General features: G+C 36.5%; 1 protein-coding gene across 15 annotated transcripts in view; it reads left to right on the top strand.

Moving 5' to 3' along the window:
* SUPT20H (SPT20 homolog, SAGA complex component) overlaps positions 1–19879 on the top strand; it is a 47921-nt gene that overhangs the window by 20005 nt on the left and 8037 nt on the right. For 9 of the 15 annotated variants that reach the window (XM_058548026.1, XM_058548022.1, XM_058548023.1 and 6 more), the window contains 11 exons: positions 7093–7164; positions 7943–8100; positions 10476–10502; positions 11075–11107; positions 11654–11771; positions 12316–12418; positions 12567–12725; positions 14434–14740; positions 15238–15392; positions 17470–17525; positions 19402–19521. In XM_058548026.1, coding sequence (XP_058404009.1) covers positions 7093–7164; positions 7943–8100; positions 10476–10502; positions 11075–11107; positions 11654–11771; positions 12316–12418; positions 12567–12725; positions 14434–14740; positions 15238–15392; positions 17470–17525; positions 19402–19521 — 1308 coding nt within the window. The remainder of the gene's footprint in view (positions 1–7092; positions 7165–7942; positions 8101–10475; positions 10503–11074; positions 11108–11653; positions 11772–12315; positions 12419–12566; positions 12726–14433; positions 14741–15237; positions 15393–17469; positions 17526–19401; positions 19522–19879) is intronic. The other 6 variants (XM_058548037.1, XM_058548035.1, XM_058548036.1 and 3 more) reach the window with 3 other exon arrangements.

The raw sequence follows: 19879 nt of genomic DNA, 5'->3' as shown, positions 1-19879 counted from the left end.
GATTTTGTCTTTCTTTATGGCTGAGTAGTATTCCGTGGTATATACATCTTTATCCAATCATCAGTCGAGGGACACTTGGGTTGCTTGCATGTCTTGGCTATAGTGAATAATGCTGCAATGAACATAGGGGTGCATAAGACTCTTTGGATTGTTGATTTCAGGTTCCTTGAGTAGATACTCAGTAGTGGGATAGCTGGATCATAAGGTATTTCTATTTTTAATTTTTTGAGAAATTTCCATACTGTTTTCCATAGAGTCCCCACCAGTTTGCATTCCCACCAGCAATGGATTAGGGTTCCCATTTCTCCACAGCCTCTCCAGCATTTGTTGCTTTTTGTCTTGGTGATTATAGCCATTCTAATGGGTGTAAGATGATATCTAAGTGTTGTTTTGATTTGCATTTCCCTGATGATTAGTGATGTTGAGCATCTTTTCATGTGCCTATTATTGGCCCTCTATAATATCTTCTTTGGAGAAGTGTCTTCATTTTCTCTGCCCATTTTTTGATTGGGTTGTTTGTTTTTTTGTTATTCAGTTGTGTGAGTTCTTTATATATTATGGAGATTAATCCCTTGTCAGATATATGGTTTGCAAATATTTTTTCCCAGCTGGTGGGTTCCCTATTCATTTTGATCCTGGTTTCGTTTGCCTTGTAGAAGCTCTTTAATCTGATGACATCCCACTTGTGTATTTTTTCTTTTGTTTCCCTTGACTGAGTAGACATGGAATTCAAAAAGATCCCTTTATGGCTGATGATGAGTAGTGTACTACCCATATTTTAGACTTTCAGTTTTAGACTTGCAGGTCTCACTTTCAGGTCTTTGATCCATTTTGAGTTAATTTTTGTGTATGGTGAAAGAAGATGTTCTAGTTTCATTCTTTTGCAAGTGGCTGTCCAGTTTTCCCAGCACCATTTGTTGAAGAGACTTTCCTTTCTCCACTGTATGTCCTTAGCTCCTTTGTCAAAGATTAGCTGCCCATAGATATGAGGTTTTATTTCTGGGCTTTCAATTCTGTTCTATTGATCTGTGTGTCTGTTTTTGTACCAGTACCATGCTGTTTTAATTACTGTCGCTTTGTAGTATGTTTTGAAGTCAGGGATTGTGATGCCTCCAGCCTTGTTCTTCTTTTTCAGGATTTCTTCAACTATACAGGGTCTTTTGTTGCCCCATATGAATGCTAGTATTCTTTGTTCTATTTCTGTGAAGAATGTCCTTGGGATTCTGATTGGGATTGTATTGAATCTGTAGATTGCTTTAGGTAGTATGGACATTTTAACAGTGTTTATTCTTCCAGTCCAGGTGCATGGAATATTTTTCCATTTCTTTATGTCATCATTGATTTCACTTAGTAATGTCTTATAGTTTTCATTGTATAGGTCTTTCACTTCCTTAGTTAAATTTACTCCTAGATATTTTATTCTTTCTGTTGTAATTGTAAATGGGATTGTCTTCTTGAGTTCTGTTTCTGTTAGTTCGTTGTTGGTATATAGAAAGGCAACTGATTTCTGTAAGTTGATTTTGTACCCTGCCACTTGGCTGTAGCTGTTGATTATTTCCAATAGTTTTCCAATGGATTCTTTGGGGTTTTCTATATATAAGATCATGTCATCTGCAAACAGCGAGAGTTTCACTTCTTTGTTGCCTATTTGGATTCCTTTTATTCCTTTTTCTTGCCTAATTGCTGGCCAGAACCTCCAGTAGTGTGTTGAATAAGAGTGGCAAGAGTGGGCACCCTTGTCTTGTCCCTGTTTTCAGGGGGATGGCTTTCAGTTCTTCCCTATTGAGTATGATGTTGGCTGTGGGTTTGTCATGTATGGTCTTTATTATGTTAAGGTACTTTCCTTCTATACCCATTTTGTTGAGAGTTTTTATCATAAATGGATGTTGGATTTTGTCAAAGGCCTTCTCTGCATCTATTGAGATGATCATATGCTTTTTATTCCTCGTTTTGTTAATGTAGTGTATCACATTGATTGATTTGTGGATGTTGAACCATCCCTATGTCCCTGGTATAAATCCCACTTGATCATGATGTATGATCTTTTTTTTTTTTTTTTTTTTTGTGAGGAGATGAACCCTGTGCTAACATCTGCCAATCCTCTTCTTTTTTTGCTGAGGAAGACTGGCCCTGGGCTAACATCCGTGCCCATCTTCCTCCACTTTATATGAGATGCAGCCACAGCATGGCTTGCCAAGCAGTGCGTCGGTGCACGCCTGGGATCCGAACCAGCGAACGCTGGGCCGCCACAGTGGAGTGTGTGTACTTAACTGCTTGCGCCACCGGGCCAGCCCCCTGTATGATCTTCTTAATGTGTTGCTGTAATCGGTTTGCCAATATTTTGTTGAGGATTTTTGCATCTGTGTTCATCAGGGATATTGGTCTGTAGTTTTCCTTCTTAGTATTGTCTTTGCCTGGCTTTTGTATCAGGGTGATGTTGGCCTCCTAGAATGTGTTGGGAAGTGTTCCATCTTCCTCTGTTTTTTGGAATAGTTTGAGAAGGATAGCTCTGAAGTCTTCTTTGAATGTTTGGTAAAATTTTCCAGAGAAGCCATTTGGTCCCGGACTTTTATTTTTTGGGAGGTTTTTGATTATTGTTTCAGTCTCTTTACTTGTGATTGGTCTATTCAGGTTCTCTATTTCTTCTTGATTCCGTTTTGGGAGGTTGTATGAGTCTAGGAATTTATTTCTTCTAGATTGTCCAATTTGTTGGCATATGGTTTTTCATAGTATTCTCTTATAATCCTTTGTATTTCTGTGGTATCTGTTGTAATTTCTCCTTTTGCTTTTCTAATTTTATTTATTTGAGCCTTCTCTCTTTTTTTTCTTGGTGAGTCTGGCTAAGAGTTTGTCAGTTTTCTTTATCTTCTCAAAGAACCAGCTCTTTGTTTCATTGATCCTTTCTACTGTTTTTTTAATTTCAATTTCATTTATTTCTGCTCTGATTTTTATTATTTCCCTCCTGCTGCCTTTAGGCTTTGTTCTTCTTTTTCTAATTCTGTTAGGCATAGTTTGAGGTTGTTTATTTGGGCTTTTTCTTGTTTGTTAAGGTGGGCCTGTATTGCTATGAGTTTCCCTCTCAGGACCACTTTTGCTGCATCCCATATGAGTTGGTACGGTGTATTTTCATTTTCATTTGTCTCCAGATATGCTTTGATGTCTCCTTTAATTTTGTCAATGATCCATTGGTGGTTTTAGTAGCATGTTGTTGAGTCTCCACAGCTTTGTCACTTACCCGGTTTTTTCCTTGTATTTGATTTCTAACTTCATGGCATTAAGGTCTGAAAAGATGCTTGTTATGATTTCAGTCTTCTTAAATTTATGTAAGCGTGCCTTGTTTCCCAACATATGGTCTATTCTCGAGAATGTTCCATGCGCGCTTGAGAAGAACATGTAATCTGCTGTGTTTGGATGGAGTGCTCTGTATATGTCTGTTAAGTCCATCTCATCTAGTTTTTCGTTTAGGTCCGTTATTTCCTTATTTATTTTCTGTCTGGATGATCTGTCCATTGATGAGAGTGGGATGTTAAGATCCTCTACTGCTGTTGTGTTGTTGTTCTCCTTTTACGTTTGTTAATAGTTGCTTTATGTACCTTGGTGCTCTTGTGTTGGGTGCATATACATTTATAAGTGATGTGTCTTCTTGGTGGAGTGTGCCTTTTATCATTATATAATGCCCCTCTTTGTCTCTCATTACATGTTTTATCTTGAAGTCAACTTTGTCTGATATAAGTATGGCAACACCTGCTTTCTTCTGTTCGCCATTAGCTTGGAGTATTGTCTTCCATCCTTTCACTCTGAGCCTGTGTTTGTCTTTAGAGCTGAGATGTGTTTCCTGGAGGCAGCATATTGTTGGGTCTTGTTTTTTAATCCATCCCACCACTCTGTGTCTTTTGATTGGAGAGTTCAGTCTATTTACATTTAGGGTAATTATTGACATATGGGGGCTTGTTGTTATTTTATCGCTCTTTTTCCGGTTCTTTTGCGTTTCTTTTTTCTCTCGTCCCATGTGTTTCGTCCCATGGCTTCCAATTTAGTTTGGTAGTTCTGTATGGGGGTTCTCTTAGTTTTCTCTTTCTTTATCGTGTGTGATTCTGTTCTGATTATTTGGTTAGTGGTTACCATGAGGTTTGTATAAAAAATCTCGTGGATGTGATAGTCCATTTTTTGATGGCCTCTTATTCCCTGAGACTAAATCGATTCCATCCGTTTCCTCTTCCCCTTCTATGTTATTGTTGTCACATCTTATTCCTTCTTGTGTTGTGAGTTCGTGTTTAACATGATGAGGTTATATTTATGCTTGGTGCTTACCTTCCCTTGATCTTTGGTTTTATAATTAAGTGTTTGCTAATCTATTTTGATAGAGGACTGCAATTTTTCTGGTTTTGTTGACCTGTTTTCCTCCTTGTTCAAAACTTTGAATCCCCTTTCTCTTTTTCTCTTCAGGGCTGAGGGCCTTCTTGAGCACCTCTTATAGTGGGGGTCTTGTGGCAATGAACTCCCTTAGCTTTTGTTTATCTGGGATAGTTATTATTTCTCCATCATATCTGACAGATATTTTTGCTGGCTAGAGTATTCTTGGCTGAAAGTTTTTGTCCTTCAGAATTTTCAATATATCATTCCACTCTCTCCTAGCCTATACAGTTTCTGTCGAGAAATGGGCTGAAAGCCTGATACGAAATCCTTTGTATGTTTTTTTTTTTTTTTTTCGTCTAGCTGCCCTTAATATGTTTTCTTTGTTGTTGACTTTGGCCAGCTTTACTACTGTATGCCTTGGAGAGGGTCTTTTCATGTAGGTATATTTAGGAGGTCTGTTTATTTCATTCACTGGTGTTTGCAGTTCCTTCCCCAGGTTTGGGAAGTTCTCAGATATTATTTCTTTGATCAAGTTCTCTGCTCCTTTTTCCCTCTCTTCTCCCTCTGGAATACCTATAATCCTTATGTTGGATTACCTAATTGAGTTGGATATTTTTTGGAGAGTTTCTTCATTTCTTTTTAGTCTTAGTTCTCTTTCCTCCTCCATCTGGAGCACTTCTGCATTGCTGTCCTCAATATTGCTAATCCTTTCCTCCACATTGTCAGCTCTGGTGCTTAAGGCTTCCAGATTTGTCTTTATCTCCAATATTGTGTTTTTCATCTCCAAGATTTCTGATTGATTTTTTTTTTTTTTTTTACAGTTTCGATCTCTTGTGAAGAAACTCCTGATTTCACTGAATTGTCTGTCTGTGTTTTCTTGTATTTCATTAAGCCTTTTTATGATGACTATTTTGAATTCTCTGTTGTTAAGATTATACATTTCCGTGCTTTCCGGGTTGACTTCTGGGTGCTTGTCATTTTCCTTTTGGTCTGGAGATTTATTATATTTTTGCATGGTGCCTGTCGGTGTTGGCTTACTTTTCCTCATAGGGAAAATATGTGGTCTCAGTTTCCTCTTGCTGCCTCTGGGTGGGGGTCAAGGGCTGTATATTCTGGCCCGCCTCAATCCGCGGGCACTGTCATCAGCCCCCGGCTGATCTGAGGCGTGGCTGAGTGGAGGCTGCTGTGGGGGAGGCGTGGGAACAGCTGGAGCTGGAGCGTGGGAACACCTGAGACCTGCGAGCGCAGCTAGGCTAGGCCGAAGCACCTGGGGCTCGGGTGCAGGTGGGTTGAAGCAGCTGCAGCTGAAGTGCCACTGGGCCAAAGAAGCAGGGTCTGGAGCGCTGCTGGGCTGAAGCAGCTGGAACTGGAGTGCTGTGGGCCAAAGAAGGAAGAGCTGGAGCACCACTGGGCCAAAGAAAGTGAACTGGTGTGCATTGAGCACCCAAGAAGCTGGAACTGGAGTGCACTGGGCCAAAGAAGCTTCAACTGGAGTGTGCTGAGCCGAAGAAGGAGGAGCTGGAGCGCAGCTGGGCAAAAGAAGCTGGAAGTGGAGTCCACTGCACCAAAGAAGCTGGAACTGGAGTGCGGTGGGCTGAGGTTGCTGGCGCCAAGTCAGCTGGAGCCTGAGCACAGGCCAAGCCGAAGCCTCTGGAGCCAGCAGTGGCGGGGGCGGTCAAGCCCAAGGAGCTGGGGCTGTCGCTTGGTCCAGCCAGAGCAGCTGGGGCTGTGGTGTGGTGGGGCCTGAGCTGCCGCAGCCTCTGGTGTGGGGGTGCAGGCTCACCTCACTGCTGTTCGGGCCCAGGCACCTGGGTGCCACTGCCTGTGGCGGTGGGGCGCGGTCACGCTGCCCCTGCTGGTGGGGCCTGGGCGCCTGGGGGCCGCTGCCTCTGGGGACGGGGCTGAGCTGAAGTGCTGCTGTGCTGAAGCACCAGTCGGGGGTCCCGGATGGGAGAGGGGCCCTTACTTTCACCTCCCTGATCTTGTAGGTTTCTTGCCTCGCTGTCGTGCTCTGCACTCCTGAGGGGCTAGCTTGTTGAAACTACCCTCGCAACAGTTCCACTCCCTCCGTAGGCGGATCCCCTCGGGCTGTGAGGGTTCTTGGAGAACTCCGGTTTTCACGCGGCAAGCTGCCCCTCTCCGTCCTCTGAGAGCTACGTGGTCTCTGTCTCTGAGTTGAAGTCCTTGGGAAGGAAAGGAGTTCCTCTTAACTCCTTCCACTTCCTCTGGGGATTCCAGCACCTCCGTCCTCAGGTGTATGGCTGCCTGGGTGCCTCAGACATCCCTTGTGTTGTGTGAATAGCTTCTGTTGGAATATGAATGTCCTTTTTGTTGTGTCTTAGAGGGGGAAGCTTACTCCGCCATGATGCTTATGTACTCAGGAGAGTTTTAAATTACAGTCATGCATCACATAATGGTGTTTCAGTCAATGACAGACTACATATATGACAGTGGTCTCATAATATTAGTACTACGTAGCCTAGGTGTATAGTAGACTATACCATCTAGATTTATGTAAGTACACTGGGTGATGTTCACCTAATGACTAAATCGCCTAACAATGCATTTCTCAGAACATAAGCGACATTAAGCTACGTATGGATATGCTTAAGCATAAGTAGTTGGTGATATTAGTGATTCAAGATTCTTGTGCTAAAAAATAAGTTACTTAGATTTTTCTCTTTAGTCATAATACTGATTCCATTATATCTGCTGTCTCTTAATTTGATTTCTTAGGTGGAGAAATATGCTAAAGTGGAAAAGTCTATCAAATCTGATGACTCACAACCAACAGTCTGGCCAGCCCATGTAAGTAACCATTGCATTCTCCGTTTCTAATGATGCTTTTTCTAATCTGAGATCTGAATTTATTAAACATAAGGTACGGTTGCCTTTAGTTTGGGACCTTCCTCTTTTTTAAGAACCTTCTGGGGGGTTCAATGAATTAAAAGAAGGAACAGCTATTTAGTTTTGTTTTTTCTAAAGTATGGTTTCCATTTTAAAGGGCAATCTTAATGCATAACTGCACTTTTACTTTTGTTTTGGTTGCATATTGGTAGTTGTGATTTGTTTTCCATTTCAAATTAGTAATTAGTAAATTATTCTAAGGATGTCTCTTAAAAGAAATGTTCCATGTAAGTTTCCCTCATTGCAATAACTTCTTATAGGGAGAAATAGCCATAATACATTAAATTACGTGAATCTAGGAGTGAAATGATAGGAGATGTTGTATATGAGCGATGGCAAAAAGAGTAATGACAGATAGAAACAGATCTGCCTTTGAAAGTTTTATCCTTTTAATATTTAATATTTGCATTCATATATCCAGTATATGAAATTCTGCTGTATTTCACTGAAGCTTACTTAACTAAATACCACATTGGAACTCTCATTTCCAAAGTACCATTTGAAAAAGAGTCCTGGGCTTTATTCTATTAAGCAGTCTTCAACAGGTCTATAGCCCAAGTGCCATGTGTCTTCCTATTGCCTGGTACAAGCTCGTATGCCATTTACATCTGATTTTTGTTAATTGTGATTGTATATTTACTGGAGAAGGTATTTATTTGGGATGCTCTGCCTTTTTCAGGATGTAAAAGATGATTATGTATTTGAATGTGAAGCTGGTAATCAGTATCAGAAAACAAAGCTGACCATTTTACAGTCACTTGGTGATCCACTTTACTATGGTAAAATACAGCCATGTAAAGAAGATGAAGAAAGTGACAGCCAGATGTCTCCATCCCAGTGAGTTCTGTAAATTGACATGTAATTGACAAAATCAGTCATCACAATTCATTTTGCAACTGTTGATGAACCATTAATGAATAAAAATTTCTCTTCAAGGATTCATTTGTTAAATACTGCAATTAGATTTGGCAGTAGACCTAAGTAAACTTAAATTCTAGTTACCGTGTTGTCCAAGAGTTATTTAAAATAATAATAATTTCTTTTAAAAAACCTATGGTAGGGGCCGGCCCCGTGGCTTGGCGGTTGTGCTCCGCTACTGGCGGCCCGGGTTTGGATCCTGGGCACGCACTGACATACTGCTTCTCCAGCCATGCTGAGGCCGCATCTCACATACAGCAACTAGAAGGATGTGCAACTGTGACATACAACTATCTGCTGGGGCTTTGGGGGGAAAAGAAAAGGAGGAGGATTGGCAATAGATGTTAGCTCAGAGCCGGTCTTCCTCAGCAAAAAGAGGAGGATTAGTATAGATGTTAGCTCAGGGCTGATCTTCCTCACACACACACACACACAAAAACCTATGGTATCATTAGTTTTATATTTGCTTTGAGGGATATGCCTGTGGTATCCCTCTTGGTATTTTTCTGTGTTGCCTCTTTAACCTCTCTGTGAACACGAAGTGTTTCCAGGCAATCGTTTGTTTAAATGGGATGCAAGTTTATTATAAATGTAAAAGTTGATAAAGATGCTTGGTATTTCAGCATTGTTTGTAAAGACACAGATTATGCTTAATATAGTTATTGGCTATAGAAATATATATAGTTAATCTTCCAAAACTTATGTACTACATTTATTTAGTACCAGGTACTAGTACTTAGTTTTTTTATTTAGATATAATTTACATATAACATTATATTTCAGATGTATTTCAGATGTGCAACATAATGATTCGATATTTGTATGTATTGCAAAATGATCACCACAATATCCATCGCCATACATAGTTAAAAATTTTTTTTCTTGTGATGACAACTTTTAAGATCTACTCTCTTAGCAACTTGCGACTATATAATACAGTATTATTAACTATGGTCATGCTGTACATGTATTTATTTTTATTTTTATTGTTAGTTTTCTTTTTGAATCAAGTTGGTGCTGTTTTGAAAAGAATAAAAAAGAGGAGCTCAGCAGAAAAAGCAGGGGCCAGGTCTATGTTAAATCATTTGTAAAGCCTTACATAGAATGCTAATTGAAACTACAGCAGAAGGATGAATTTTAAACATTAACCTCACCAGTACATAAAAAAAAGTTGATGAGAAGAAATAGTATAGTAGTGGTCAGGGAATCCTCAGCTAATTTTTTTTACATTAGTGGTTTCTATTGTTGAATACTAAGTAAAAAGATCAGATATTTTGATTACAGCAGTCCCTCCTTATCCTCAAGTTTGCTTTCCGTGGTTTCAGTTACACAGTCAACTGTGGTCTGAAAGTATTAAATGAAAAATTCCAGAAATAAACAATTCATAAGTTTTAAATTGTGTACCCTTCTGAGTAGTGTGATGAAATCTCGAGCCGTTCCACTCTGTCCCGCCTGAAACATGAATCATAGCTTTGTCCAGCATATTCATGCTGTATATGCTACCCACCCATTGTTCACTTAGTAGCCATCTCGGTTATCAGATCAGCTGTCAACAGTATCACAATGCTTATGTTCAAATAACTCTTATTTTACTTAATAATGGCCCTAACGCACAAGAGTAGTGATGCTGGCAGTTCGGATATGCCAAAGAGAAGCCGTAAAGTGCTTCTTTTAAAGCGAAAAAGGTGAATATTCTCGACTTAATAAGGAAAGAAAGCAGATCATATGCTGAGGTTGTTAAGATCTATGGTAACTTTTATTACAGTATATTGTTATAATTGTCTATTTTATTATTAGTCATTAATCTCCTTAATCTCTTACTGTGCCTAATTTATAAATTAAAATTTATCATAGATATGTATTGTACAGGAAAAAACAAAGTGTATATAGGGTCCGGTACTATCTGTGGTTTCAGGAATCAACTGGAGGTCTTGGAATGTATCCCTCACAGATAAGGGGGGACAATCATACCTATATTTTTAAAAATCTTTCCTTTAAAGACATACATTGGTCATTTTAAATAAACTTATTGACTTTTCTTGAACACAAGGGAATAATATTATTTTTAATAATTAAAAAAAAATTGGTTCAGAAAGCCAACTGACTAGATTTGTTTAACAAGAAGAGAATTGAATTTTTTTCTTTACATCAGGGAGTTGCTGCAAAAATGCTGCATGATTTATTACCTTCCAGTCATTCTTCCATATTCATAAATTACTTGATTTAATAACTATGAAGTTAAAGTTTGAGCTGCATTAACCAAGTTTTTTCTTTTTTTACATTTTATATTTCAGCTCCTCCACAGATGATCATTCAAATTGGTAATTAAAAAATAAACAAACTGACTATTTTAATCTGTTAAGAAATCATATAAATGTCAAACTCTTTAAAAAGACTTGGTAAAGACATTTTATTTGAATTGGCAATAAACTATCTTCCTTGTCTAAAATATATTCTAAGATCCTGCTATGTAGACATTAATATTGACTTCCAAAATCAGAAGTTGACGTGAGAGGAAGGCCAAAGGCCTTGCACACCATAGTTCAGTGAATTTTGCTATAGGGCAGACACTTACAAGGGTGTAAAAGCACTTGGTAACTTTCAACCCGGATTTTGTTTTGGTACATAAGTTTTGTGCCAAAATAAATCTCCCTTAAATTAAATCAGCCAAATTGTTCACAGGATTATTTAATAATGCATGCAAAACTTGGTCAGTGCTTCATAAGTTGAAATGTATTTTTTAATTTTTTTTTTTTTTTATGATATCTTGGTTGATTTTAACTCAATTTGTAAGTTACCTATCACTAAAATAAGGAAGCCTTCAAAAGTACTCCCAGGGCTCCTTACAACAACTCTTACCTAATAACTTTTCTCTCTTTTTTAAACATTTTAGGTTCGTTATTGGATCAAAGACTGATGCTGAGAGGTAAAAACATTTGCATCTTTATTTTTGATCTGGATTGATTTGAAGTTCACTCTTAGAGGATAGAGAGTACTCCATTAGGAGTCTAAACTTTCATTTTAGTTATGTCTTAGGTATTACTAATATTTAGGAAAATAATTAAAAGAATAACATGCAAAATATAGTTTTATTTTAAATAAGAAAACTTAGAAATTTCTATTCTAGCTAAGGAAGATGATTTCTAGATAGTACTTTAATCAGAATGTAAGTGAAAGTCACTGGGTAATTTCTTTGGCTGCTGATTGGTTCAATAACCCTGTAATTTCTGTATTAGAAATAAGATACTGAAAGTATATCTCTAGGTTGTTAATTAGCAAAATGTTTTTGAGCATTAGCTTATCATTGAAAAGATTAGAATATACTTTTAACACAAAGATAAATTGTCTAATTTTAATTTTTGTGTTTTGATGGAACATTTTTTTCATTAGTTATTATTCATTTCCTATATAATAAATTCGTGTTTAAAACAGAGTTAGCTAATCCTTACTTCTTTTCCCCCTAATATTTCAGGGTAGTCAATCAGTACCAGGAATTGGTCCAGAATGAAGCCAAATGCCCAGTCAAGATGTCACACAGCTCCAGTGGCTCAGCCAGCTTGAGTCAGCTTTCTCCAGGGAAAGAAACAGAAGTGTGTTTCATTACTTTTTTGTGCCTAATGTTTTCTCAAGGAATCTGAGAAATGTTAAGGGCTGTTTTGGGGGTCATGTGGGCATTAGTTTTATTTTTACTTTTAACTTTTTAAATTATTATTATTTAACTTTGTACAATGGAAATTTTCAAATGTACACAAAGATAGAGTGAAAAGTATAATGAACACCTGTGTATACTAAGCACTTGGCTTCAACAGTTAAATTATTTTCTTGGAAAAATTTAAGGTGGAAGCTTTGCCTTCATGTTATTACTCTGTCCTTCTCCCTCAAACTCTTTCTCCCCACCTATTATTCAGAAATCCTTCCTTCATCCTTTATATATACTGTAATTTATTTCATGGATCTCTGTATGTGAAATTATATTCTTCTGTAACATCTGTAATAGCTAATCTATAACCATTAAGAGTACTTCGCGGAGTTTTAAATTGTGTGTTTTCATTTAGGAGTTATAGTGGTATTAACTTATGAATTTCTGATTTGACCTAAATTTTAACAAGTATACTTAATGTTGCTGTTTCTTAGCAGCCTGAGACTGTGTCAGTTCAGTCTTCAGTATTGGGGAAGGGAGTAAAACATCGACCTCCACCCATCAAACTTCCCTCGAGCTCAGGAAATAGTTCCTCAGGTATTGTATTCCTTAGTTTTGTGTAGTCTAGAGTAAGAAACATCATAACGATCATAGATTGTTTTTAAAACTTTGCTCATATTTTGATTTATACAATTCACAGAATTTTGAATTGTAAATCTGGGAAATAACTTTTAAATTCTTCTAGGTAACTATTTTACGCCACAGCAGGCCAGCAGCTTTCTTAAATCTCCAACTCCTCCTCCTGCTTCTAAGCCACCAAATCTTTCTCGGAAGTCATCTGTGGATCTCAATCAAGTTAGCATGCTTTCTCCAGCTGCCCTGTCACCAGCCAGCTCATCACAAAGTGAGTCATGACTTAAGTTCTTCATTAACTCTTGATAAGCTTTTGCATTAGTGTTTCTTAAAACAGCTTTTTTTGACCAGTGAAATAGTGAAATCTGAATGTACTGTGTACCCAAAAAGTATAAGTTTTGAGAAGCTTTAGGCAGATCTCTTGTTGATTGTATGTATTATGTGTTTATTGTAATTGTATTTGTTTTTCTGTATCTATGTATGCACTTTGTGTATACCTTTCTTATAGACTTACAACCTACACATCTCCTTAAAAAAATAATCTAGTAGTTAAATATGGCAATAAGATCAAAAATATTTTTTATTCCAGTGTACCCTAGGATCATTTTACATTTTGTGTAAACTATGCAGCTGATATGAAAAAAATGTCATAAGAATTGTTGCTGCAGTCCTTTCTTTGTATATAAGAAGCCAACTAGTTCCAAGGTGGTGATACAATAAACTGAAAGCTGACTTTTCCAAAACACTCCTACACTCTTATAAATTGTCGTCAGTTACTAAAATGTGATGATCATAAAGCACTATTCTGAAGATATTAAAATGTAATTTTTACTACTGAATACTTTTTTTTTAACATGAAGGAATTAAACAAGAATTCTGGCATTAGTTTGGCAGAATTTCTTCAAATCAGTAAATATCTGAGATATTTAGACACCAATTTGCAAAAAAGCATTCCAGTTTTTTAGATTTTTTTATAGGTAACTAACGTGTGCTGAAAGTTTTAGTACACTGCACAGTGATACGGTGGTCTTTGCATTAGATATAAACATCTTCATCTTGATAGCTCAAAAGGTGTAATTTTTCTGCCTTCTTGTTTTGCACAAAGAAAAATTTATAAATTTCCTGAAAGTCTTATTCACACTTCTTATGTTGTGGGTATGGATTATGTTAATCTACTGCACACAATTGTTACTTTAAGTAAGGGTTGAGTGACAGCTTCTGGACATTCACATTTCTTTCCTTTCTTTCTGCAGGACATGAAAGCTAAAAAAGAAAACACCTCAAGAGCTTTTGGTTTTATTTTTTCGGTTTTTGTTTTTTGTTTTTGTTTTTTTTAAAAAGTTGATAAACTGTGCATACTTCATTCACAACAGATTTTCTATACATTCTACATTTAAACAGAAGTACACAGTTACTGTTAAAGATGCAGTATTATCTATCATATTTGCTTTATTACTGTGTTTTGTAAATTTGTTTGTCAGGATAAACTTGATGTGTTAGGAATTAAACATGTATATTTAGGTGCCAAATATGATTGTTAACCATATGTAATTTATTAAATATGTTCAGAGTTTATCTCAGACTGTTACAGAAAATAAGCAATATTTTTAAATGGAGTCCTAAATTAGTGAAATTGTAAATAACAAAAATTAATTTGAATTCCTTTTAAACTTTTAGGCCAAAGGTAGCATGTAGGAAACTAACTTTTAAATGGGTATTGTGGTAGAATACAAATGTATATTTTTACTGTTACTGTAGTAGCATCTCTGATGGGATTTTTAGGTGATATACTGCATCCTTAATTGTAATTGAGTGTAGCAACACTCATGTATCATGTGTAGAAATTAACACTTGCAGTTAACTGCTTAAAAAAAAACTGGAACAAATTGTCAGTGCTAAGTAAGATTCCATTAACCTTATTTTAAAAAGGACTGGCCATTTATAACAAACTAGCAATTTTTATTTTTCTCAATGAGCAGGATCTGGAACTCCTAAGCCATCTACTCCTACACCAACCCCTTCATCGACCCCACACCCTCCTGATGCTAAGAGCTCAACTCCTATTACCCCTTCAGCCACCCCTACTCCCCAAGATTCAGGCTTCACCCCTCAGCCCACTTTGTTAACTCAGTTTGCTCAGCAGCAAAGGTCTCTGAGCCAGGCAATGCCTGTAACAACCATTCCTCTTTCCACCATGGTAACATCTATAACTACAGGAACCACGGCCACCCAGGTCATGGCAAACTCTGCTGGACTTAACTTCATCAATGTAGTGGGCTCTGTTTGGTAAGTTTGCACTGATGCCCTGATGTTTTTTTTTTAAGATATTCTTACCAATCTGAGTAAATTCATATTTGTAAAATTAAAAACAAATTGTGTGCTACTGAAAGAAAATAGTTTAGATACGGATAGAAGCTATCTCAACAAGTATGTTTTAATTTTAGGTAATACATCTGTTACATGCACTAAGATTATACTCCTACACGTTGACAGCAGCTTAGGTTTTCCTGTTCGTCCTCTGTGTTACCATCTTTTAATCCCTTGATTAGTGCTTTACTCTTCCAAATGATATTTTAAACCTTGATAAATAGACAGTACTTAATTTTAGTCAACTTTGCTGTCACTTTCTAGTGTAAAAATGAAACTGAATCTTGAAATTGATATATAAGACAGAAATATCTAATTGCGTTTGTTTAGTAGTTTGTTTTTTAATCCAAGGGATTGTTATATGGCTGATTTTTCCTTTTATACTGCAACTTATACTTTGTCTTATTCTCCTGCAGTGGAGCTCAGGCTTTGATGAGTGGTTCAAACCCTATGCTGGGCTGTAACACTGGTGCCATACCTCCTGCAGGAATTAACCTGAGTGGCCTTCTACCCTCAGGAAGTCTGCTACCAAATGCATTGCCTGGTGCAATGCAGGCAGCTTCTCAAGCAGGTCAGAATATTGGAAATAATAACCTCTAAAAAAATTAAAGTACGTGCTAATTTAAAAATGTCATTTTAAGAGTATTATTAGTGACATTTAATGTCCATATTTCATGAAATATTTTGTCACAGGTATTTTTTATTTCATTTCAAAAGCCTTTAATGTTCTAATATTTGAATTAAAAACCATCTAGCTACCAACTTCTGTGAAGAAACTTGATAAGTCTCTACAAATGTTTGCCTTCCAAACATTAGAATAAAATTAACTTTGATAGTCTAATTGTTGTCCGTGTACTCCTATTCCAGGTAAAAGAAATGTATTTTGCAAACATACATTGTGCAAGAAAGGCAGCATAGCATGGCAGTTAAAAACCTAAGTTCTGCAGCCAGACTGCCTGAGTTTGAATGCCAGTTGTGCAACCTAACTGTGTAATCATGGGCAGCTACCTTTGTGCCTCACTTTTCTCATAAATAAAATGGGGATAGTAATACCTTACCTCATAGTTGTGAGGATTAAATGAGTAAATACAGATAAAGTACTTAAAATGTGCCTGAGACATAAGCACTTAAAAATACTTGCTGTCATCATGAGTAGTAGTAGTAGTTTTATTGTAGTAATTATTATTATACAAATAAAGCATTAAAAATAACTATAACCATTTCAGTTTAGTAACAAACTCACAATTCAAAAAGGGATAATTTGTAACAACAAAAACATGAAAGGGAAAGAGAATAAGAGAATATATTGTAATATCTTGGAACAATGCAATTTCTTACTACTGAGAAAAAATTTAATAGGAAAGACGAACTTGACATTGTAAGGAAAATTTACCTAAAACTTTCTATGAGTTATGAGAGAGAACCCAAAGAATATAAACATGTTAACGTATTGCTTTAATTTCCTAATTCTAGCTTATGTTCTTATTTTAATGTGCATAAATGTGCTCTAGTGGCAGAAGCTCTGGGAATGGAGTCAGATGTTGAATTTAGGGTGTTTATATTTACATGTAACTCTGCCAGTTACATGTGGCTCCAAATGCTAATTGTGGGACCTGAAAGAAGTCACTTAATATTTTTCCCTTAGCCTCAGTTTCATCTGCTCTAAAATGAGAGTAAGAATATTTAAACTTCAGTTGGTACTTATGAGAAATAAGTGAAGTGATATGGAAGTGGCTTTGGTAAGCTATAAAGCATTGTACAGTTGTCATTCACTCTTGAAGAAAGTTATATCATTTCTTTTCATTATAATTCCTGAAGAGGATATCAATATTGTCATAGTTTCATATGATTATGCTTTTTCAGTTTCTTATCCAAGGCTTTCATACTATCACTTGTCAATTTCCTGCCTCTTTTTTTTTTTTAATACAGTTATCTGCTTAGAGGACTAGATACAGTTTTAATTAGTGTTCAAATTGGTATATTTTGGTAATGAGCAAAATATACAGATACTTGGAGACTGAGGTCAGCAAACTACAGCCCACAGTCCAAGCTAAGAATAGTTGTACATTTTTAAAGATTTGTTGAGAAAAAAAGTAAAGACGACGAAAAGTAATATGCAACAGAGGCTATATGTGGCCCACAAAGCCTACTGAAAAAGTTTGCTAAACCCTGCTTTATGATGTGCTTCATGTTGGGTCACAGGTTTTTGGGAATAAGTTCAGAATTAACAGTGTTGTTGCGTGACTTTCCATTTGATCCTTACACAGAATTCATTGTTCTTTAGCATTATTAACATTAGCATTTGTACTTAAAAAATAGCATAGAGGGGCTGGCCCGGTGGCGTGGTGGTTGGGTTTGTGCACTCCGCTTCTGCAGCCTGGGGTTCACAAGTTCGGAACCCCGGGCACAGACCCACACGCTGCTTATCAGGCCATGCTGTGGCAGGCGTCCCACATATAAAATGGAGGAAGGATGGACGTGGATGTTAGCTCAGGGCCAATCTTCCTCACCAAGAAAAAAAAAGTATAGAAAATAAGCACATCTATGCAGAAAGTACTTAAAATGTTGTATTTGAATATACTTAAGTATAAAATATTTTCAAGTGTAATAAACTTAATTCCATTTTAACCATGAGTTTTATTTAACAGGTGTTCCATTTGGTTTAAAAAATACTTCAAGTCTCAGGCCCTTAAATCTACTCCAGGTAAACCTGAAACACTGCTTTTGATTCAAGTTTTTATACTTTAATTTTTTTTTTTTTTACCTCTGTATATCTGTACATTTCAGCATTTGAAATTTTGAGTTTGTTTACAACCTTCTAAGGTTGTGGTAATTATTGCTACCTTTGCTTGGTCAAGTGAATAAAGAGAAAGAATTGGTATCCAGCACCCCTGCCTAATCAAGAACTAGCTGTTTCAGTGGGGAGAATGACTACCAAGGAGAATACTTACCTACAATAGCAGCAGTAGATATTATTAGAAAATAATTCCTCTCTCAACAGACATTTTATGTATACATATATGTATTACTCTTTGCTTAAGACAGATTTCATGCTTGAATAGAGATTTTAAAAATAGGTATATGTTCTTTTTCTGAGGAGAATATGATTTCTTAGCACAATGCAGGGCACCTAATAGTCATTCAGTAAACATTTGTTAGATTGTAGTTTGTGTCTAATGATGAGGCTTTTCTTATACATGTTACCAGTGTTAACATATAAAAGAGAGATTGAAGGTGGCAAATTTAGTACACATTATGAATTTACAATATTCTGGGTGTTATGCTAGGTCCTTTAATTTAAGGATGGAGTCCAGTATTAAGCCAGTAGGTTGGAAAATGGATGAGATTATCTACAGAGAATTTTTGGAAAAGGTAGACATGAATGTAAAGATCTGGAGACATAAAATGGCAGAGCTATGGATTATTGGGAAATAACGATAACAGATAGATCAACCCCACCTGGTGTTCAGAAATAACAAATCAGGAAATGCGTTTAGAGCCAAAACTTAAAACAAGATGCAAACAGTGTCAGTATTTACAGACTAATTGCATAACAATCTACTTGTAATATGGTTGAACCACAGATCACATTGCTTTATTTAGCCAGCTTTCCTGCATATTGCAGTTGGAATTTCTCTCAGGGATCAGTCGAGTGGAATTCCTTAATAGCACTGATAATAAGGAATAAGGACAAAGCCACCTTATAAATTAATTATATTTTGCTACATTTATTATCTAACTGATTGAGGAAAGAACATTTGACCTGTGCTATGTCCAAATTTACCTAACAGTGAGCTGTGCTGGGTGTAGAGATTTTGACCCAAGGACACCTTTTTTTGACTATACAAACCTGAGAGTTCTGTATTTGGTAGTACTTCCTTGGACTTTTTCCTAAGGACTTGAAAATGCTTATAACTTAAACTCCTGTAGAATGAATAAAATGGAAAAACCATTTGTTTGCTGATGCACTTAGAATACAGAGTTTTAATTTTTAATGTGGAGTTTTCTGAATGCTTCTTTTAAAAAGTGTGTATTTTTTTTAATCAATTTAGATTTAGAATAACAGCAAGTAATGTCTGCAAATTAAATGTGGACATGTAAAACATTTTCTTTTCACCTTTGGAATTCCTCACTACGGTATATAAGAATCCACGCATTTCTGGTTTTTGGTAAAGCTGGAGCAAATTTTGGGCGATGAGTTTTCTTAACATATATATCTGATTATCACTGGCTTGTTTATGTTTTCTAATGCATTTAATGCTGTTTTATATTGATGTATAAGAAGAGTTAAATAAAAGCAGTATGTATATTTGGATAGCTAGCTATTAACTTGAAGCAGAAATATTTGTTTGAGAGTATTAACATATTCGAGAGCCCAAAGGAATGGCACTTAGAAATTATTTTCAAATAGATCTTTTTATTTAAGGGAAGGGTACTTGTTTTGATTTTTGTTCACCTCTGTTTCCTGAATCTCTAGAAGAATGCCTGACGTATAGTGAATGCTCCAAAAATATTTGTAGAATAAAGAAATTTAAATAATGTGAAATTGGCTAATTAATTCTTATTTAAATTCTTAATAGCTTCCAGGTGGTTCACTCATTTTTAACACTCTGCAGCAGCAGCAACAGCAGCTCTCTCAGTTTACACCACAGCAACCTCAGCAACCCACAACTTCTAGTCCTCAACAGGCAGGGGAGCAGGTATGTGCTTTCTGGCCTTCCATATACTTTATATTATAGAATTGTGACTTTTTTTAATATATTCCAAGCATATTTAAAGTGCTTTTATTTAGTTTGTTCAAATAAACATTTCCTTACTGTTTTTATTAACAATAGTAGCTATCAGTTATTGGGTGGGTATTTCTAATTCGCACAGTGACCATACTGATTACATGATGTCACTTCCATCTTGCATAGTATATACCAGGTTCAGGTGAATAACTTGCTCATGGCCCTACAGTGAGTGGCAGAGCAGGGATTCAAACCCAGGTCTTTATGCCCTTATCGGCCATGTATTTTCTACCCAATCATCATTCTTCTGTTTATAGTATTTTGTCTC

Source organism: Diceros bicornis, chromosome 9 (assembly GCF_020826845.1).
Source record: "Diceros bicornis minor isolate mBicDic1 chromosome 9, mDicBic1.mat.cur, whole genome shotgun sequence".
Lineage (NCBI taxonomy): Eukaryota > Metazoa > Chordata > Mammalia > Perissodactyla > Rhinocerotidae > Diceros > Diceros bicornis.
The sequence above is the reverse complement of the archived record's forward strand: the minus strand, read 5'-3'. Positions and strand labels throughout refer to the sequence as shown.